This window comes from Oncorhynchus masou, chromosome 23, assembly GCF_036934945.1.
Source record: "Oncorhynchus masou masou isolate Uvic2021 chromosome 23, UVic_Omas_1.1, whole genome shotgun sequence".
NCBI lineage: Eukaryota > Metazoa > Chordata > Actinopteri > Salmoniformes > Salmonidae > Oncorhynchus > Oncorhynchus masou.
The window spans coordinates 31,287,857-31,306,962 of NC_088234.1; the positions used below are offsets into that span (position 1 = coordinate 31,287,857).

The window sequence follows — 19,106 nt, forward strand, 5'->3', positions numbered from 1 at the left end:
CCGTCTGGCCACTCTACTGTAAAAAAGGCAAGATTGGTGGAGTGCTGCAGAGATGGTTGTCTTTTTGGAAGGTTCTGCCATCTCACAGACAAACTGTCAGAATGACCATCGGGTTCTTGGTCACCTCCCTGACCAAGGCTCTTCTCCCCCGATTGCTCAGTTTGGCCGGGCAGCCAGCTCTAGGAAGAGTCTTAGTGGTTACAAACGTCTTACATTTAAGAATGGAGGCCACTGTGTTCTTGGGGACCTTCAATGCTGCAGACATTTTTTGGTACCCTTCCCAGATCATTATGGGGTATTGTGTGTAGATTGATCAAATAGTTTTTCCCCCCTCATCAATTTTAGAATAAGGCTGTAACATAACATAGAAAAAGGGAAGAATACTCAGTTCTACTTGATAATTAAATTTCCAACCATGTGATGGTATTTGATGTAAAGCCATATCAAGTGAGTTTTTTTTCCAATAACAAATTATGATCAATAATATCAAAGGCTGCACTGAAATCTAAAAATACAGCTTTTGGCCAATCAGTCATCGGAGTCACTGCAGTACAAGTTGAAAGTCAGTAGTTAACTTATTAGAAAAATAGCATTGTATTTGTTCAAAACAATTTTCTCCATCAGTTTACCGAGAACAGGCAGCAAACAGGTTGGGCGGCTGTTAGAGCCAGCAAAGAGTGTTCTACTATTTTTAGGTAGCTATAGCTATTACTATAGCTTCCTTCCATGCCTGTGGATACACACAGTACTTTAGGCTTTTGTTGAAGACACGGCAAATAGGGGTGGCAATACAGTCTGCTTCCATTCTCAATAGTTTGCCTATCTAGGTTGTCTATACCTGGTGGCTTATTATTGTCGATGGATAACAATAGTTTTTACACACAAACTTGACCAAATTCAAAATGCCAATCCTTCCATCATATTTGAATATTGAAGATCTAATAATGAGAGTTCACTGTTCAATGTAATTTCACTTCTCAGTTTGTCCTCTTTACCAGTGAAAGTAATTGAAATTGTCTAGTTTCCGGAGAGGAAGGAAACCGATCTGGGATTTCACTATGAGGCCAATAGTGATTTTAAAACAGTTTAGAGTTTAATGGCTGTGATATGAGAACTGAGGATGGATAAACATAGTTACTTTGCAATATAAGCCAAAATGACAAAGTAAAACTAAGGAAGCCTGTACAGAATATGCACCCTGTTTGGAATAAGGCACTAAAGTAAAATTGCAAAAATATGGCAAAGAAATGTACTTTGTCCTAAATCAAAAGTCTTATGTTTGGGGCAAATCCAACAACACATCACTGAGTACCACTTCATATTTTCAAGCATGATGGTGGCTGCATCATTTTATGGGTATGCTTGTCATCGGCAAGGACTAGGGAGTTTTACACAAATCCTAGAGGAAAACATGGTTCAGTCTGCTTTCTAAACAGACACTGGGAGCAAATTAACCTTTCAGCAGGACAATAACCTAAAACATGGCCAAATCTACACTGGAGTTTCTTACCAAAATAGTTAATGTTCCGGAGTGGTCTAGTTACAGTTTTTTCTGAAATATGCTTGAAAATCTTTGTCAAGATTTGAATGGGCTGTGTAAGCAATGATCAACAAACAACTTGACAGAGCTTGAAGAATAAAATAAAGTGCTCATGTTGTACAATCCAAATGTGCAAAGCGCTTATAGGAATTATCCAGAAAGACTCATAGCTGTAATCGCTGTCAAAAGGTGCTTCTACAGAGTATTGACCCAGGGGTATAAATTAGATACACAACATTACCAACTGTTTGAGATTAGGCCTGGCTCGCAGTTGGCATTCCAATTCATCCCAATGGTGTTCGATGGGGTTGAAGTCACAGCTCTGTGCAGGTCATTCGTTCTTCCACACAGATCTTGACAAACCATTTCTGTATGGACCTTGCTTTGTGCACAGAGGAATTTTCATGCTGAAACAGGAAAGGGCCTTCCCCAAACTGTTGCAAGCACAGAACCATCTAGAATGTCATTGATGCTGTAGTGTTAAGATTTCCCGTCACTGGAACTAAAGGGCCATGAGAAACAGCCCCAGACCATTATTCCTCCTCCACCAATCTTTACAGTTGGCACCATGCAGTCGGGTAGGTAGCGCTCTCCTGGCATCTACCAAACCCAGATTCGTCCATCAGACTGCCAGATGATGACACGTGATTAATCACTCCAGAGATGCGTTTCCACTGCTCCAGAGTCCAATGGCAGCGAGCTTTACACCACTCCAGCCGACGCTTGGCATTGGGTATGGTGATCTTTGGCTTGTGTGCGGCTACTCAGCCATGGAAAGCCATTTCATTGAGCTCCCGACAAACAGTTGTTGTGCTGAAGTTGCTTCCAGAGGCAGTGTTGCATCCGAGGACAAATGCTTCAGCACTCGGCGGTCCCATTCGCAGCTTGTGTGGCATACCACTTTGCGGCTGAGCCATTGTTACTCCTAGACGTTTCCACTTCACAATAACAGTACTTATAGTTGACAGGGGTAGCTCTTGCTGGGCAGAAGTTTGACCTTACTTGTTGGAAATTGGCATCCTATGACAGTGCCACATTGAAAGTCACTGAGCTCTTCAGTAAAGGCCATTCTACTGCCAATGTTTGTCTATGGAGATTGCAATGGCTGTGTGCTTAATTTATACACCTGTCAGCAACGGGTATGGCGGAAATAGCCAAATCCACTCATTTGAAAGTGTCTCCAAACGTTTGTATATATAGGTGCATCTATTTAATTTAATACATTTCTAAAAACATGTTTTCATTTTGTCATTATGGTGTACTGTGTGTAGTTGGGCAAAATAAATAATTATATTTAATCAATTTTGAATTCAGGCTGTAACAAAAATGTGGAATAGGGGTGGCTTTCCTTGTTATCATCTCTGAATCAGAGGGGTTGGGTTAAATGTGGAAGACATTTTGGTTGAATGGATTCAGTTGTGCAACTGACTAGGTATCCCTTTTCCCTTATTTTCCAAATGTTATGATCACTAGAACTTATATTGCTTTACCCAAGTGGGGGAACTAGAGACCATCATGTTTAACAAGACATTGTTACTGCTGGAAACCCACCTGATCCTGCAGGTCGTAACTGTCGTGCAGGAGCAGGCTGAGGACGTAGCGGGTGTAGATCATGGCATCAATCCCGCACTTCTCCAGCTCCTGGCCCAGCCAGCTCTGCACTGGGCCCAGCGAGTGGAGCAGGGACATCTCAGAGGTGGGTAGGGGGCCAACTGGGGGGTGGGGGCGTGAGAAGCTTACAGGAGCAGGACCGTCGCTCACTGGACGCATGGGAATCTTTAGGTGTTGACCATTCTGAGGTGGAGCGGCATTGTGACAGGTGGATGTGGAGAGGCAGTAGTGGGGCGGTGCGGAGAGAGGGCAGTAGAGCCTATCTGGAAGGGGGGGGATTTACTCCAGCAGGACGAACAAGAGGGAGTCTACTTGCAGAGACATGTAGGGGGCTGTTTTTTTTATGTTTTATTGCCTTGAGCAAGTAGGGATATTTACTCGTCAGGCATGGCTTTAACTGATGAAAGCGATCAGCTGCTTGGCAAAACACTTGACGTGTTTGCGCATCAATCGGAGGGGATCATGTTGGGCTGCGGCTTACTCCACCGGCACAACCTGAAAGAGGAAACAGACTTGCGTCACTTCTCTGGGTTGCATTTAAATGTTTCACAAGGTGTGTTCTGTTAAACTATGATATAGGCCCTAGACTTAGAAGACTTACAAAGAACACAAATCAGTTGCTCACAACATACTTCAAAATAAAATGGCTTGTTGACCTTCAATTATTGGTTACTACAGGCCTCATCTCCCACCCTGCCCAAGTGCATATCTACAGGCAGTCTGTCCCCACAGATGGTTTTTAAAAGAGCAACTGCTCCTAAAAACAAACTTGTCATTTAGAAAATAGTCTGTGGCATCAATATGAGTCTGCAACATTTATTATACTGTCAAAATTGACTACAGTGTAAAACGGATAATTTTGGTCATAAAGTCAGTCCTGTCCTTAACTGAGTTGTGAGACTTATGGTCGTGACGTCATCACAACGTAAATTAAGGGTAGGTTTGGTTTCAATCCTGCCCACATGACAACAGCACACAAGAAATAATGAATTTGTGCAACTGCACTCAACCTGATCATAATGCCCTATGGGGCTAGATAGAGACCATCAGTAAATTACACAATGGTACATGGGACAATATGTTAACTCCAAATTTCAGTGGCTTAACTTCAAACCAACTATAACATTTTAGAAATGCATATAAAAAAAAAAAGTGAAAGCATGTAATGGGTGGCCTAAAAAAATTAAATTAAAAAGTCTGCAACATTTTGACAGCCCTCATCTTGCCCCACTAATTGGTTAAAGGATTTGGCTAAGTCTTCCCAGCTGCGCACACACACAAACAAATCAACTTGCGTTTTAATCCAGTCATGGCAGCTAGCATTTATTAAATGAACCAAATATAAAACAAGTCCCAATCAAGAAGTTCAGACACCTTTTACAATGTGTTCCACTAGCGCCAGCTTCCGGCTGAACAACCGGTTACACGAAATTTGAGGTTACGGTAATTGGCCAGGCCAATGTACACGGGGGTCATAAAAAGGGAGATCACAATTCTGTTTGTAGACTTGTTTACATGGATATGATTCTTAATAAAAACCTATTTGAAACAAGCCATTACACTTCGTTATTATCAAGGCACTTCATTATTATTCAAGGTATTAAGTAAATATTTAACAAACGCCATGTGTGAGAAGATTTGTCATTTTTGTAATGACAACATTAACAGTCAAAATTAAGATATGCCTATCTTGTCGTTGGCTTTTCTGCATTACATTATTTTAAGCAGATCCTATTTCGACGCACAAAACCATTCAAACGAAGTCCGATGGGTTTTCTCCCACGTTTATATTGTATAATGTCAAGACCTGCTGCTGCGGTCATTCGATCATTCTTCAAAGCAAGGATGCTGTAATGTGAGAAATAATGTAGCCTAAGGTACTGAAAATAGGCCTTTTACAAGATTAAATCATGACAGGAGCATTTGATTCATATTTAAACAAATTGAGTCCAGAAAGATTCCTAAAGTAGCCTGTCTGAATGAACATACAGTTGAAGTCGGAAATGTACATACACCTTAGCCAAGTACATTTAAACTCAGTTTCACAATTCCTGACATTTAATCCTTGTAAAAATTCCCTGTCTTAGGTAAGTTTGGATCCACTTTATTTCAAGAATGTGAAATGTCAGAATAATATTAGAGAGAATTATTTCTTTCAGATTTTATTTCTTTCATCACATTCCCAGTGGGTCAGAAGTTTACATGCTACTAAATACAAATTGAGTGTATTGCCTTTAAATTGTTTAACTTGGGTCAAACGTTTTTGGGTAGCCTTCCACAAGCTTCCAAAAATAAGTCGGGTGAATTTTGGCCCATTCCTCCTGACAGAGCTGGTGTCACTGAGTCCGGTTTGTAGGCCTCCTTGCTCGCACACGCTTTTTCAGTTCTGCCCACAAATGTTCTATAGGATTGAGGTCAGGGCTTTGTGATGGCCACTCCAATACCTTGACTTTGCTGTCCTTATTAAGTCATTTTGACACAACTTTGGAAGTATGCTTGGGGTCATTGTCCATTTGGAAGACCCATTTGCAACCAAGCTTTAACTTCCTGACTGATGTCTTGAGATGTTGCTTCAATATATCCACATAATTTTCCTTCTTCCTGATGCCATCTATTTTGTGAAGTGCACCAGTCCCTCCTGCAGCAAAGCCTCCCCCTTTTCCTCAATCAATACACAATGTATATATTTTTAAATCTGCATATTTAGCTAAATGTAGTCCAGGTTAGCAGGCAATATTAACCAGGTGAAATTGTGTCACTTCTCTTGCGATCATTGCACTCAGAGTCAGTGTATATGCAACAGTTTGGGCCGCCTAATTTGCCCGAATTTGACGTAATTTTGAAATAACATTGAAGGTTGTGCAATGTAACAGGAATGTTTAGACTTAGGGATGCCATCCGTTAGATAAAATACAGAACGGTTCCGTATTTCACTGAAATAATAAACATCCGTTTTCGAGATGATAGGTCATTAATATGGTCGAATCTGGAAACGAAGGCTCGTATTTGTGTGTTATGTTATAATTAAGTCTATGATTTGATAGAGCAGTCTGACTGAGTGGTGGTAGGCACCAGCAGGCTCGTAAGCATTCATTCACGACGCCAGGACAGCGGAGTCAATCACCACCTTCCGGAGACACCTGAAACCCCACCTCTTCAAGGAATACCTAGGATAGGATAAGTAATCCTTCTCACCCCCCCTTAATGATTTAGATGCACTATTGTAAAGTGGCTGTTCCACTGGATGTCAGAAGGTGAATTCACCAATTTGTAAGTCGCTCTGGATAAGAGCGTCTGCTAAATGACTTAAATGTAAATGTAAATGTAATTCAAACAGCACTTTCGTGCGTTTTGCCAGCAGCTCTTCGCTGTGCTTCAAGCATTGAGCTGTTTATGACTTCAAGCCTATCAACTCCCGAGATTAGGCTGGTGTAACCGATGTGAACTGGCTAGCTAGTTCACACCAAAAACACAAACTTTTACAGATGCACAATTGAGAGCACATCACCGGATGCAGGTTTGCCAGGTTTGCACACACTGCATCAGGGATTTTGCCCTACTCCTCTATACAGACTTTCTCCAGATCCTTCAGGTTTCGGGGCTGTCGCTGGGCAATATGGACTTCCAGCTCCCTCCAAATATTTTCTATTGGGTTCAGGTCTGGAGACTGGCTAGGCCACTCCAGGAACTTGACATGCATCTTACGGAGCCACTCCTTAGTTGCCTTGGCTGTGTGTTTTAGGTCGTTGTCATGCTGGAAGACCCAGCCACGACCCATCTTCAATGCTCTTACTGAGGGAAGGCCAAGATCTCGCGATACATAGCCCCATCCATCCTCCCCTCAATACGGTGCAGTCGTCCTGTCCCCTTTGCAGAAAAGCATCCCCAAAGAATGTTTCCACTTCCATGCTTCACAGTTGGGATGGTGTACTTGGGGTTGTACTCATCCTTCATCCTCCAAACACGGCGAGTGGAGTTTAGACCAAAAAGCTTTATTTTTGTCTCATCAGACCACATGACCTTCTTCCATTCCTCCTCTGGATCACCCAGATGGTCATTGGCAAACTTCAGACTGGCCTGGACATGCGCTCGCTTGAGCAGGGGGACCTTGCATGCGCTGCAGGATTTTAATCCATGACGGCGTAATGTGTTACTAATGGTTTTCTTTGAGACTGTGGTCCCAGCTCTCTTCAGGTCATTGGTCAGGTCCTGCCGTGTCGTTCTGGGCTGATCCCTCACCTTCCTCATGAACATTGATGCCCCACGAGGTGAGATCTTGCATGGGGCCCCAGACCGAGGGTGATTGACCGTCATCTTGAACTTCTTCCATTTTCTAATAATTACGCCAACAGTTGTTGCCTTCTCACCAAGCTGCTTGCCTATTGTCCTGTAGCCCATCCCAGCCTTGCGCAGGTCTACAATTTTATCCCTAATGTCCTTACACAGCCCTCTGGTCTTGGCCTTTGTGGAGAGGTTGGAGTCTGTTTGATTAAGTGTGTGAACAGGTGTCTTTTATACAGGTAACGAGTTCAAACAGGTGCAGTTAATACAGGTAATGAGTGGAGAACAGGGGGGCTTCTTAAAGAAAAACTAACAGGTCTGTGAGAGCCGGAATTCTTACTGGTTGGTAGGTGATCAAATACTTATGTCATGCAATAAAATGCTAATTTATTTACTTAATCATACAATGTGATTTTCTGGATTTTGTTTTAGATTCCGTCTCTCACAGTTGAAGTGTACCTATGATAAAAATTACAGACCTCTACATGCTTTAAGTAGGAAACACTGCCGATTTTGCAGGTTATCAAATACTTGTTCTTCCCACTGTATATACTGTACTCTATACCATCTACTGCATCTTGCCTATGCCGTTCGGGCATCACTCATTCATATATTTTTATGTACATATTCTTATTCATTCCTTTACACTTGTGTGTATAAGGTAGTTGTGAAATTGTTAGGTTATATAACTTGTTAGATATTACTGCATGGTCGGAACTAGAAGCACAAGCATTTTGCTACACTTGCATTAACATCTGCTAATTATGTGTATGTGACAAATAAATGTGATTGTTTGTGTCGCACTGCTTTGCTTTATCTTGGCCAGGTCGCAGTTGTTCTCAACTAGCTTACCTGGTTAAATAAAAGTGATGTCTTGATTCAACAGGTCTGGCAGTAATCAGGCCTGGGCGTGGCTAGTGAAATTCAACTCAGCTTTCCCAAAAATGTGATTAACCACAGTAAATTCACAATTTAACAGGGGGGGCAATTACTTTGTCACATAGGGCCATGAAGGTTCAGATAGCTTTTTTACCTTAATAAATAAAATGATCACTTAACCCAAGTAAACACAAAATGCAGTTTCTTGGTGTAATATTAATCCTTTCTTATTGGTCACACAAGTTATCGCACTTCATATCAATAAGGATAGTTTTAGGGGTATTCAGATACAAGATAAAATGTTCACAATTGGCTGACTTTTTTTTAAAGATCTTAAAGTTATTGAGTGTATTAATGCCTTCTCACATGTACCTGATTTATCTCTGAATATTAGGACGTGAATTATTTGCGTTGAAAAGATGTGACTTAAACTCAGTATGTAATATCCCTGTAAAAGATTTGATCACATATCGGTATTAAAGTTAACAAATATCAGATAGAAAGGGCCAACTGAAATTTCGGATGTTTTCAATGAGGAGACTCTCAGTTAGCAAATGTTCTGTTTTTCCAAAAAGATTATTTGTGTAGGAGAAATCGCTCCGTTTTGTTCACGTTTGGCTAAGAAAAAACCCTGAAAATTCAGTCATTACAACGCCAAACTTTTTTCCAAATTAACTCCATAATATCGACAGAAACATGGCAAACGTTGTTTAGAATCAATCCTCAAAGTGTTTTTCACATATCTTTTCGATGATAAATCATTTGTGGCAGTTGCCTTTCTCTTCTGAACCAAATGGAAACGTGCATGCAGCTGGAGATTACGCAATAATTTCAACGGAGGACACCTGGTAAATGTAGTCTCTTATGGTCAATCTTCCAATGATATGCCTACAAATACGTCACAATGCTGCAGACACCTTGGAGAAACGACAGAAAGTGTAGGCTCATTCCTTGCGCATTCACAGCCATATAAGGAGACATTGGAACACAGCGCATTCAAAATCTGGGGCATTTCCTGTATGAAATGTCATCTTGGTTTCGCCTGTAGCATTAGTTCTGGGGCACTCACAGACAATATCTTTGCAGTTTTGGAAACGTCAGTGTTTTCTTTCCAAAGCTGTCAATTATATGCATAGTCGAGCATCTTTCCGTGACAAAATATCTTGTTTAAAACGGGAACGTTTTTTTATCCAAAAATTAAGAGCGCCCCCTATATCGAAGAAGTTAAGAGATATTTCTTAATCTGGACATGTACTTCTGTCAAAATCTGAAGGTCAGTCCAGATTAGTTTATACCTCCCTTGCCTTGGATGTTCCTCTGTCAGTAACTAAAATTTAAGAAAAGCGGTAATATGTAGTACCCAAAATGAGAGAGGGTTGAATGCTCTGGATTTAAAACCTCTTAATATAATCTTTCAGATCAAATGGATACAAAACTATTTTAGAAATACATTTTACATTTGGAATATAATCCCTAATTTAATATTCCAACAAATTGGTGGTCTAGAATTCTCACTCAAATGCAACTTTGATGTGGGTAAGATCCCTATTGAACTTGCTAACTTTCATAAACAAGTACTTCTAACTTGAAACCTCATGTACAAAACATATTATATCAATGTGGCGGAAAATTATCTGGAAAAATAAAAACATAAAATACAAATACAGGTCTTTGTTTTTCCAGAACTGGTTTGACAATAGCACTATCTGGGTTAAAGGGGTGGCAGGGTAACCTAGCGGTTAGAGCGTTGGACTAGTAACCAGAAGGTTGCAAGTTCAAAACCCCGAGCTGACATGGTACAAATCTGTTGTTCTGCCCCTGAACAGGCAGTTAACCCACTGTTCCGAGGCCGTCATTGAAAATAAGAATTTGTTCATGCCTAGTTAAATAAAGGTGTATATGTATATATATATATATACACACACACACACACATTTAAATTGAATGATGGACAAGTATATGATTATCCAGAATTCATGAGAACACACAATGTTACATTCACCCCTGATGAGTTTCAAATCGTTTTAGAGCTGCCCCTAAAGGTGATATTCTTCTTTTGGGAGAATATAACAATACTCCAAGTGAAAATGTTGAGGATTTTCCATAAAACGAAGTGGGAGGAGAACAAACCCTTCTTCACATTATTTAAGATAAAATTTAAAATTCTACTTTGAAATTATCAGTAAATGTAAAAAAAAAAAAAAAAAAAGCAATACGCATAAAACTGACATTCAAAATGCATATTGATATGTAATACCTTTGTCTGTTAGGTTTATGTACATTTGTTTTTGTATTTGTTTTGTTCATAATAATAAAATGTAAAAAATAAAACATCTTGCTCTGAACAGCACAGCCGATCTACGTTGGGCATGCACTATAGATTCTACGTCACTGTTATCCTATGGTTTGTTGATGTCAATCTAGCTAGCGAACAAATGACAGGAGACACATCAGTGTCTGGCTGGCTGCCTTCAGCAAACTTCCTTGACACAAAAGGTGCCTGGCTAGCTAACTAACGGTAGCCATGGATTCTTCTGCATGGTAGCTAGCTAGCTTAGTTAGCCAATGTTCACATTAACCAATGGGGGATAGTAAGTCAGCTGATAATCATAAAACTAGCTAGCGATATAGGACTTTTCTCACGAGGTAGCCATTTCATTAGACACTAACAAAGCTAGCCAACCCTAGCTAGACGCACCATACACATTCGACGAGCCAGGGCTATAGCAAACGTTCAAAATTCCCCTAGCATTAGATAGCCACAAAGTTTGTAGCTAGCAGAAAATTACGGTAACACGTTTCCTTGAAAGGAGCAAATGTTAACTTATCCAATGTTTGACAGCCAGTGGCCGTCCATTCGCTTAAATGGCGACCGCTAGCTAGCTAGTTAACGGAACAAACCTAGGATACTTAACGTAGCTACAGTAACGTTAGCGAAGGTAGCTAGTTAGCTTTCCACATCCAGTAATAAACGCCTATAGATGATTGATCTACTGCTTAGGGAATTGATTGGGGTAACGGTGGTATTTAGAATTGTATTTGAATGACATTGTCACTGTAAACTTGACGCAGTTCTCGCTAACAGTAGGCGTGTGGGCAGATGACCGTTGACTGCTGCTATGATGGTGGAATTACAGAACGCGGTTTCCCATTTAACGCCATTGTACACACTGGCGCAAGTCACTTCCCTAAAGTTAAACGATATGACAACATTAGTAATCCATACCATTTCGGGAATTTAGTGTGGGGAAGGGGCCAACATTGGAACTGAGTAGTCCCATCAAAACACTGCAAAGTAACAGTACAACATTTCGACAAAAAAAAAACTGTTGTGAAACGACAGAGGAGGAGCGGCTGACTGACCTAACCCGGACCTGAGACGTTTTTTTAAAAAAAATACACGCGCCACGAATTCTCACTGTGTAACGTAACTTGAAATATATTGCGCTTTTTAGTAAACATTATTATTAAGATATTGTTTCCTTACCTGCCGTTACTTGAAGTAAAGAGGAAAAGAGGGGGAGTGGTTACTTCTCTCCCGCTGCGTTCCGAGCTCGCGCTCCGGAATCCTCTGCAGTAGCATCACTTATCATGGACGCCAAACGGCAACCGCGACAGCGCTGTTTTCAATGCCGATATTTCGACATTACATGAATCTGACGACATTACGGCTCTGACGCGAAGGCCCTCCCCCTCTGAGCAATGGCTCCTTTTGATCCAACATGTCGTGCATATAGGGACAGTTTCATACCGAAAGCTTCCGCCCCATCAGTCTCCAGGCAACAAGGCGAACCTCAACCATCCTACAACCAGTAGGATTTATTCATCCACTCACGATTGCATCAGAATGGCAAATAGTACGTCTCTCAAAATGTGAGATTATAAGCAGTGGTGTAAAGTGCTAAAGTAAAAACATGTTGATGTACTATTTAAGTAGTTTTGGGGGATATCTGTATTTTACTATTTATATTTTTTACAACTTTTACTTTACTACATTCCTAAAGCAAATAATGTACTATTTACTCCATACATTCTACCTGACACCCAAAAGTACTCGTTACATTTTGACAGGAAAATGGTCCAATTCACGTACGTATTAAGAGAACATCCCCAGTCATGATGTGGCGGACTCACTAGACACAAATGCTTTGTTGTGTGTTGGAGTGTGCTCCCTGGCTATCCAACCATTTTTTTTTAAATAGTGCAGTCTGTTTTGCTTACTATGAGAATTTTTAAATAGTCTATACTTTTACTTTTGAAACTTCTTATATTTAAAATTAATACTTTTAGATTTTTACCCAAGTAGTATTTTACTGGGTGACTTTCACTTTTACTTGAGTCATTTTCTATTAAGGTATCTTTACTTTTACACAAGTATGACAATTGAGTACTTTTTCCACCACTGGAAATAAGACAATATCTAAAGTGACAAATTAATCCACTGCTTTTGGTGGTATTTGTAAAACATGGCATTCTGAACACTAATTTAGAGGTGCAACTCAATTGCCTTGAAGTTAAAACTAGGCCTAGTTGTGCTTATACTTTCTTATTTTTTTTAACAAATCAAAAGTAATTGTGTTGCGAATCTCATTCTCATTGTTTTTTTTTGTTAAATTATATAATAAAACAAGGCCTAAATTCATTGTCCTGAAGAGGGCACGGCAGAGCCTCTTCTCCCCCACCTCAAAGCACTACAGAGGGTGGTGAGGACTTCCCAATACATCACTGGGGCCGAGCTCCCTGTCATCCAGGACCTCTATATCAGGCGGTTTCAGAGGAAGAGCCATGGGTGTAAAGTACTGAAGTAGGAGTTTCAAGTATTTTTACATAAGTAGTTTTTTGGGATATCTATACATTACTTAACAATTTATATTTTTGACTTCTTTTACTTCACTACATTCTTAAAGAAAATGATGTACTTTTTACTTCATACATTTTCCCTGACACCCAAAAGTACTCAATACATTTTGAATGCTTAGCAGGACAGGAAAATGGTCTAACTCACACACTTATCAAGAGAACATCCCTGGTCATCCCTACTGCCTCTGATCTGGCGGACTCCCTAAATTGTGCTGGAGCACGCCCCTAGCTATCCGTAAATAAAAATTAAAAACAAGAAGCGGTGCCATCTGGTTTGCTTAATATAAGGAATTTGAAATTATTTAATCTTTTACTTTTGATGCTTACCTATATCTTAGCAGTAACATTTAGTATACTGTTCACTCTACCCGGCCAGCACATAACGTTCTGAGAACCCAATGTTTCTTAGAACTTTGTGAGAGAGGGGTTGTCCTATGGTTATTTATTTTGCGTATAACTTTCCCACAATTGTCAGGGAATGGTGCAGGATAGTTGCGAGGCTTTGGAACCTTCTCAGCACATTTAAGGAACTTTACAAAAAACATTATTACTTTAACAGAACATTTCCGAAAAGTTAGAACAGGGTTACATTTCAATTACATTTTGGCAATGTTCTAGGAATGTTCTCCAACAATCTCAAATAGTTCAGAGAATGTTAAGAAACAACAGTCATCTGTGGGAATTTCAGTACTTCAGCATAATGTTTCCTACAGGTTTCCTCATGGTTCCATTTATGTTCTTAAATTTGTCTTAAGAAACAATCAAATTTTATTGTCACATGCGCCGAATACAAACAGGTGTAGTAGACCTTACCGTGAAATGGATTATCTACACATACTGAGCAGCTCATGTTAAAGACAGAAGTGTACTACAGTACATGGCAGACCAATCCAAACTCATCTCTAGGCATGTCCAGCCCATCCATTATCTCAGCCAATCATGGCTTCACTGTACAAATATAAAGACTTAAAACACCATGATTGTGTAGTGAAACCATGAAAAGTAGTGTTTGGATGATGTTTGAATGGAAACCCCAATGTAAGTGTTATGATACACAGAAAGTGTTTTAAAACAGAATAGAAGTACTCTGAAACAAATCAAATCTATTTGTATTTGTCACATACTCCTGTAACAGTATAGCTTCCTCTACCTGGGCTCAAACCAGGGACTCTCTGCACACATCGACAACAGCAACCCTCAAAGCATCGTTACCCATCGCTCCACAAAAGCCACGGCCCTTGCAGAGCAAGGGGAACAACTACTTCAAGGTCTCAGTGCGAGTGAAGTCACCAATTGAAATGCTATTAGCGAGCACACCGCTAACTAGCTAGCCATTTCACATCGGTTACACTCCGAATACAACAGGTGTAGACCTTACCATGAAATGCTGACAACCAACAGTTAAGAAAATATTTGACTAAATAAACTAAAGTAATTTTAAAAAATTAAAAAAGTAACACAATAAAATAACAATAATATACAGGGGGTACCGGTAGTGAGTCAATGTGAGGGGGTACAGGTTAGATGAGGTAATATTTGTATATGTAGGTAGGGATAAAGTGACTATGCATAGATAATAAACAGCGAGTAGCAGTAGTGTAAAAACAAAGTGTGTGTGTGTGTGTGGGGGGGGGGGGGGGGGTTAATGTAAATAGTCCGGGTGGCCATTTGATTAATTGTTCAGCAGTCTTATGACTTGGGGGTTGAGGCTGTTAAGGAACGGTAGCAGAGAGAACAGTCTATGACTTGGGTGATTAGAGTCTTTGACAATTCTTTGGGCCTTCTTCTGATACGCCTAGTATATAGGTCCTGGATTGCAGGAAGAATGGCCCCAGTGATGTACTGGGCCATATGCACTACCCTCTTTAGCGCCTTATGGTCGGATGCCGAGCAGTTGCCATACCAGGTGGTGATGCAACCGATCAGGATGCTCTCGATTGTGCAGCCATATAACTTTTTGATGATCTGGGGACCAATGCCAAATATTTACAGTCTACTGAAGGTGAAACAATGTTGTTGTGCCCTCTTCACGACTGTCTTGGTGTGTTTGGACCATGATCGTTTGTTAGTGATGTGGACACCAAGGAACTTAACTCTCAACCCGCTCCACTTCAGCCCCTTCGATATTAATGGGGGCCTGTTTGGCCCTCCTTTTCCTATAGTCCACAATCAGCTCCTTTGTCTTGCTCACATTGAGGGAGAGGTTGTTGTCCTGAAACCACGCTGCCAGGTCTCTGACCTTCTCCCTATAGGCTGTCTCATCATTGTTGGTGACACTGTTGTGTCATCAGCAAACTTAATGATGGTGTTGGAGTCGTGCTTGGCCATGCAGTCATGGGTGAACAGGGAGTACAGGAGGGAACTAAGCACGCACCCAAGGGGCCTCAGTGTTGAGGATCAGCGTGGCTGATGTGTTGTTGCATACCCTTACCACCTGGGGGTGGCCTGTCAGGAAGTCCAGGATCCTGTTGCAGAGGGAGGTGTTTAGTCCCAGGGTCCTTAGCTTAGTGATGATATTTGAAGGCACTATGGTGTTGAACACTAGGTGTTCTTTTTGTCCAAATGAGAAAGGGCAGTGTGGAGTGCGATTGATATTGCGGATCTGTTGGGCGGTATGCAAATTGGAGTGGGTCTAGGGTTTCTGGGATGATGGTGTTGATGTGAGCCATGACCAGCCTTTCAAAGGACTTCATGGCTATCGACATGAGTGCTACGGGGCGGTAGTCATTTAGGTAGGTTACCTTCTCTTTCTTGGGCACAGGGACTATGGTGATCTGCTTGAAACATGTAGGTATTACATACTCGGTCAGGGAGAGGTTGAAAATGTCAGTGAAGACACTTGCTAGTTGGGCCGGCCATGCTCTGAGCACAAGTCCTGTTAATCCGTCTTGGGAATGTTGACTTGTTTAAAGGTCTTGCTCACATCGGCTATGGAGAGCGTGACCACACAGTCGTCTGGAACAGCTGGTGCTCTCATGCATGCTTCAGTGTTGCTTGCCTCGAAGCGAGCATAACAGGTATTTAGCTCATCTGGTAGGCTCATGTCCCTGGGCAGCTTGCAGCTGGGATTCCCTTTGTAGTCTGTAATAGTTTTCAAGCCTTGCCACATTCGACGAGCATCAGAGCCGGTGTAGTGGGATTTATTCTTAGTCCTGTATTGACGCTTTGCCTGTTGGATGGGTCGTCTGAGGGCATAGCGGGATTTCTCAACATGACTCTGTTGGAATTTCATTACTTCAGCATAATATTTCCTACAGGTTTCCTCATGATTCTATTTAAAGTCATGTTCTCAAATTGTTTCAAGAAGGTTAAGAAAACTTCCCATATAAACCACAAGAAAACTTTAGTAACATTTAGAGAACAACTTTGTATTCATAAAAACACATTACATTTACATTTAACATTTAAGTCATTTGGCAGACGCTCTTATCCAGAGACTTACAAATTGGACATGGCATGCTCGCTCCATCCTCACGGTGCTAATTCCATGGATAGAGAACAGAAGATTCTTGGTTTGAATTTCACTGATGCTGTGTCACGATAAAAAAATCCATGTGTTTGCATGATTAATGCCTAAGGAAATGGAGGATTAGGCAGCTGGCAGGTGTAAGATATGTAACCCCTTCCCCGAACACACACCTCCCCTCTCTTTGCTGATCATTGTTTCATGCTTGGGGTGTTGCATCCATTCTGTGGCACACTTCATCTGCTTCATTATCTTAGAGATACCAAGGGTCTTAATTAAGTGTGAGGGTGTTGTCATTGTCAGACTCAGGGTCTGAAACACATCAAGAGGAAACCCATTCAAAACCAATGAAATACTGAATTACTACCACCCTTACTAGGATGGTGTAGCTCCAGCAACACAACCCAGTAGATATTGACTCTACCAGGGGTCACTGAGGGTAATCGACAAGGAAGTTGTGGCTTTTCTGCAAGGATGAGCAAATTAGTTTCTCTCGCTCTGCTGGCCCACAATAGTGTTGTATTTATTGTCTCTTTCCTAGACATAAACAAAGCAAAGGACCCTGTCTTTCACATATAATTCATAAAAATCCAAATAACTTCACAGATCATAATTGTAAAGGGTTTAACACTGTTTCCCATGCTTGTTCAATGAACTATAAACAATTAATGAACATGCACCTGTGGAACGGTCGTTAAGACACTAACAGCTTACAGATGGTAGACAATCTTACAGATGGCAGGTGACAGTTATGAAAACGTAGGACACTGAAGAGGCCTTTCTACTGACTCTGAAAAACACCAAAAGAAAGATGCCCAGGGTCCCTACTCATCTGCGTGAAAGTGTCTTAGGCATGCTGCAAGGAGGCATGAGGACTGCAGATGTGGCAATAAATTGCAATGTCCGTATCTGTGAGACGCCTAAGACAGCGCTACAGGGAGACAGGACGGACAGCTGATCGTCCTCGCAGTGGCAGACCACATGTAACAACACCTGGGTGATGGTCAGATTCGCGTTTATCGTCGGAGGAATGAGCATTACACCGAGACCTGTACTCTGAAGCGGGATCGATTTGGAGGTGGAGGGTCCGTCATGGTCTGGAGCGGTGTGTCACAGCATCATTGGACTGAGCTTGTTGTCATTGCAGGCAATCTCAACGCTGTGCGTGACAGGGAAGACATCCTCCTCCCTCATGTGGTACCCTTCCTGCTCATCCTGATATGACCCTCCAGCATGACAATGCCACCAGCCATACTGCTCGTTCTGTGCGTGATTTCCTTAAAGACAGGAATGTCAGTGTTCTGCCATGGCCAGCGAAGAGCCCGGATCTCAATCCCATTGAGCACGTCTGGAACCTGTTGGATCGGAGGGTGAGGGCTAGGGCCATTCCCCCCAGACATGTCTGGGATCTTGCAGGTGCCTTGGTGGAAGAGTGGGGTAACATCTCAGAGCAAGAGCTGGCAAATCTGGTGCAGTTCATGAGGAGGAGATGTGCTGCAATACTTAATGCAGCTGGTGGCCACACCAGATACTGACTGTTACTTTTGATTTTGACCCCCCCTTTGTTCTGGGACACATTATTCCATTTCTGTTAGTCACATGCCTGTGGAACTAGTTTAGCTTATGTCTCAGTTCTTGAATCTTGTTATGTTCATACAAATATTTACACATGTTAAGTTTGCTGAAAATTAACACAGTTGTCAGTGAGAGGACGTATATAATGCATATAAAGCCCTCCCCCACCTTTCGGAAAATCTGACCACGACTCAATTTTGTTGCTCCCAGCCTGTAGACAGAAACTAAAACAGGAAGCGCCCGTGCTCAGGTCTGTTCAATGCTGGTCCGACCAATCGGATTCCCCGCTTCAAGATTGCTTCGATCATGTGAATTGTTCCTCATAGCGTCAGACAATAACATTGATGAATACGCTGATTCAGTGAGCAAGTTTATTAGCAAGTGCATCGGTGATGTTGTACCCACAGCGTCTATTAAAACATTCCCCAACCAGAAACCGTGGATTGATGGCAGCATTCGCACAAAACTGAAAGCACGAACCACTGCTTTTAATCAGGGCAAGGTGACCGGAAACATGACCAAATATATGCCCTTCGCAAGGCAATCAAACAAGCTAAGCGTCAGTATAGAAACAAAGTAGAGTCGCAATTCAACGGCTCAGACACGAGAGGTATGTGGCAGGGTCTACAGTCAATCACGGACTACAAAAGAAAAACCAACCCCATCGCGGACCACGATGTCTTGCTCCCAGACAAACTAAACAACTTCTTTGCTCGCTTTGAGGAAAATACAGTGCCACTGACACAGCCCACTACCAAAATCTGCGTGCTCTCCTTCACTGCAGCCAACGTGAGTAAAACATTTAAACGTGTTAAACCTCTCAAGGCTGCCGGCCCAGATGGCATCCCCAGCCGTGTCCAGCATGCTGGTGGTGTGTTTACAGACATATTCAAT

The 19,106-nt window shown here is 41.6% G+C and overlaps 1 protein-coding gene across 1 annotated transcript in view; it reads right to left on the reverse strand.

Moving 5' to 3' along the window:
* Positions 1-11,982, reverse strand: part of LOC135510742 (uncharacterized protein KIAA0232-like) — a 36,788-nt gene extending 24,806 nt beyond the window's left edge. Inside the window, 2 exon segments of the mRNA XM_064931909.1 lie at positions 3,092-3,646; positions 11,799-11,982. Of these exon segments, the coding sequence (XP_064787981.1) occupies positions 3,092-3,310 (219 nt within the window). The 5' untranslated portion in view covers positions 3,311-3,646; positions 11,799-11,982.
* Between the last annotated feature and the right edge of the window lie 7,124 nt (positions 11,983-19,106).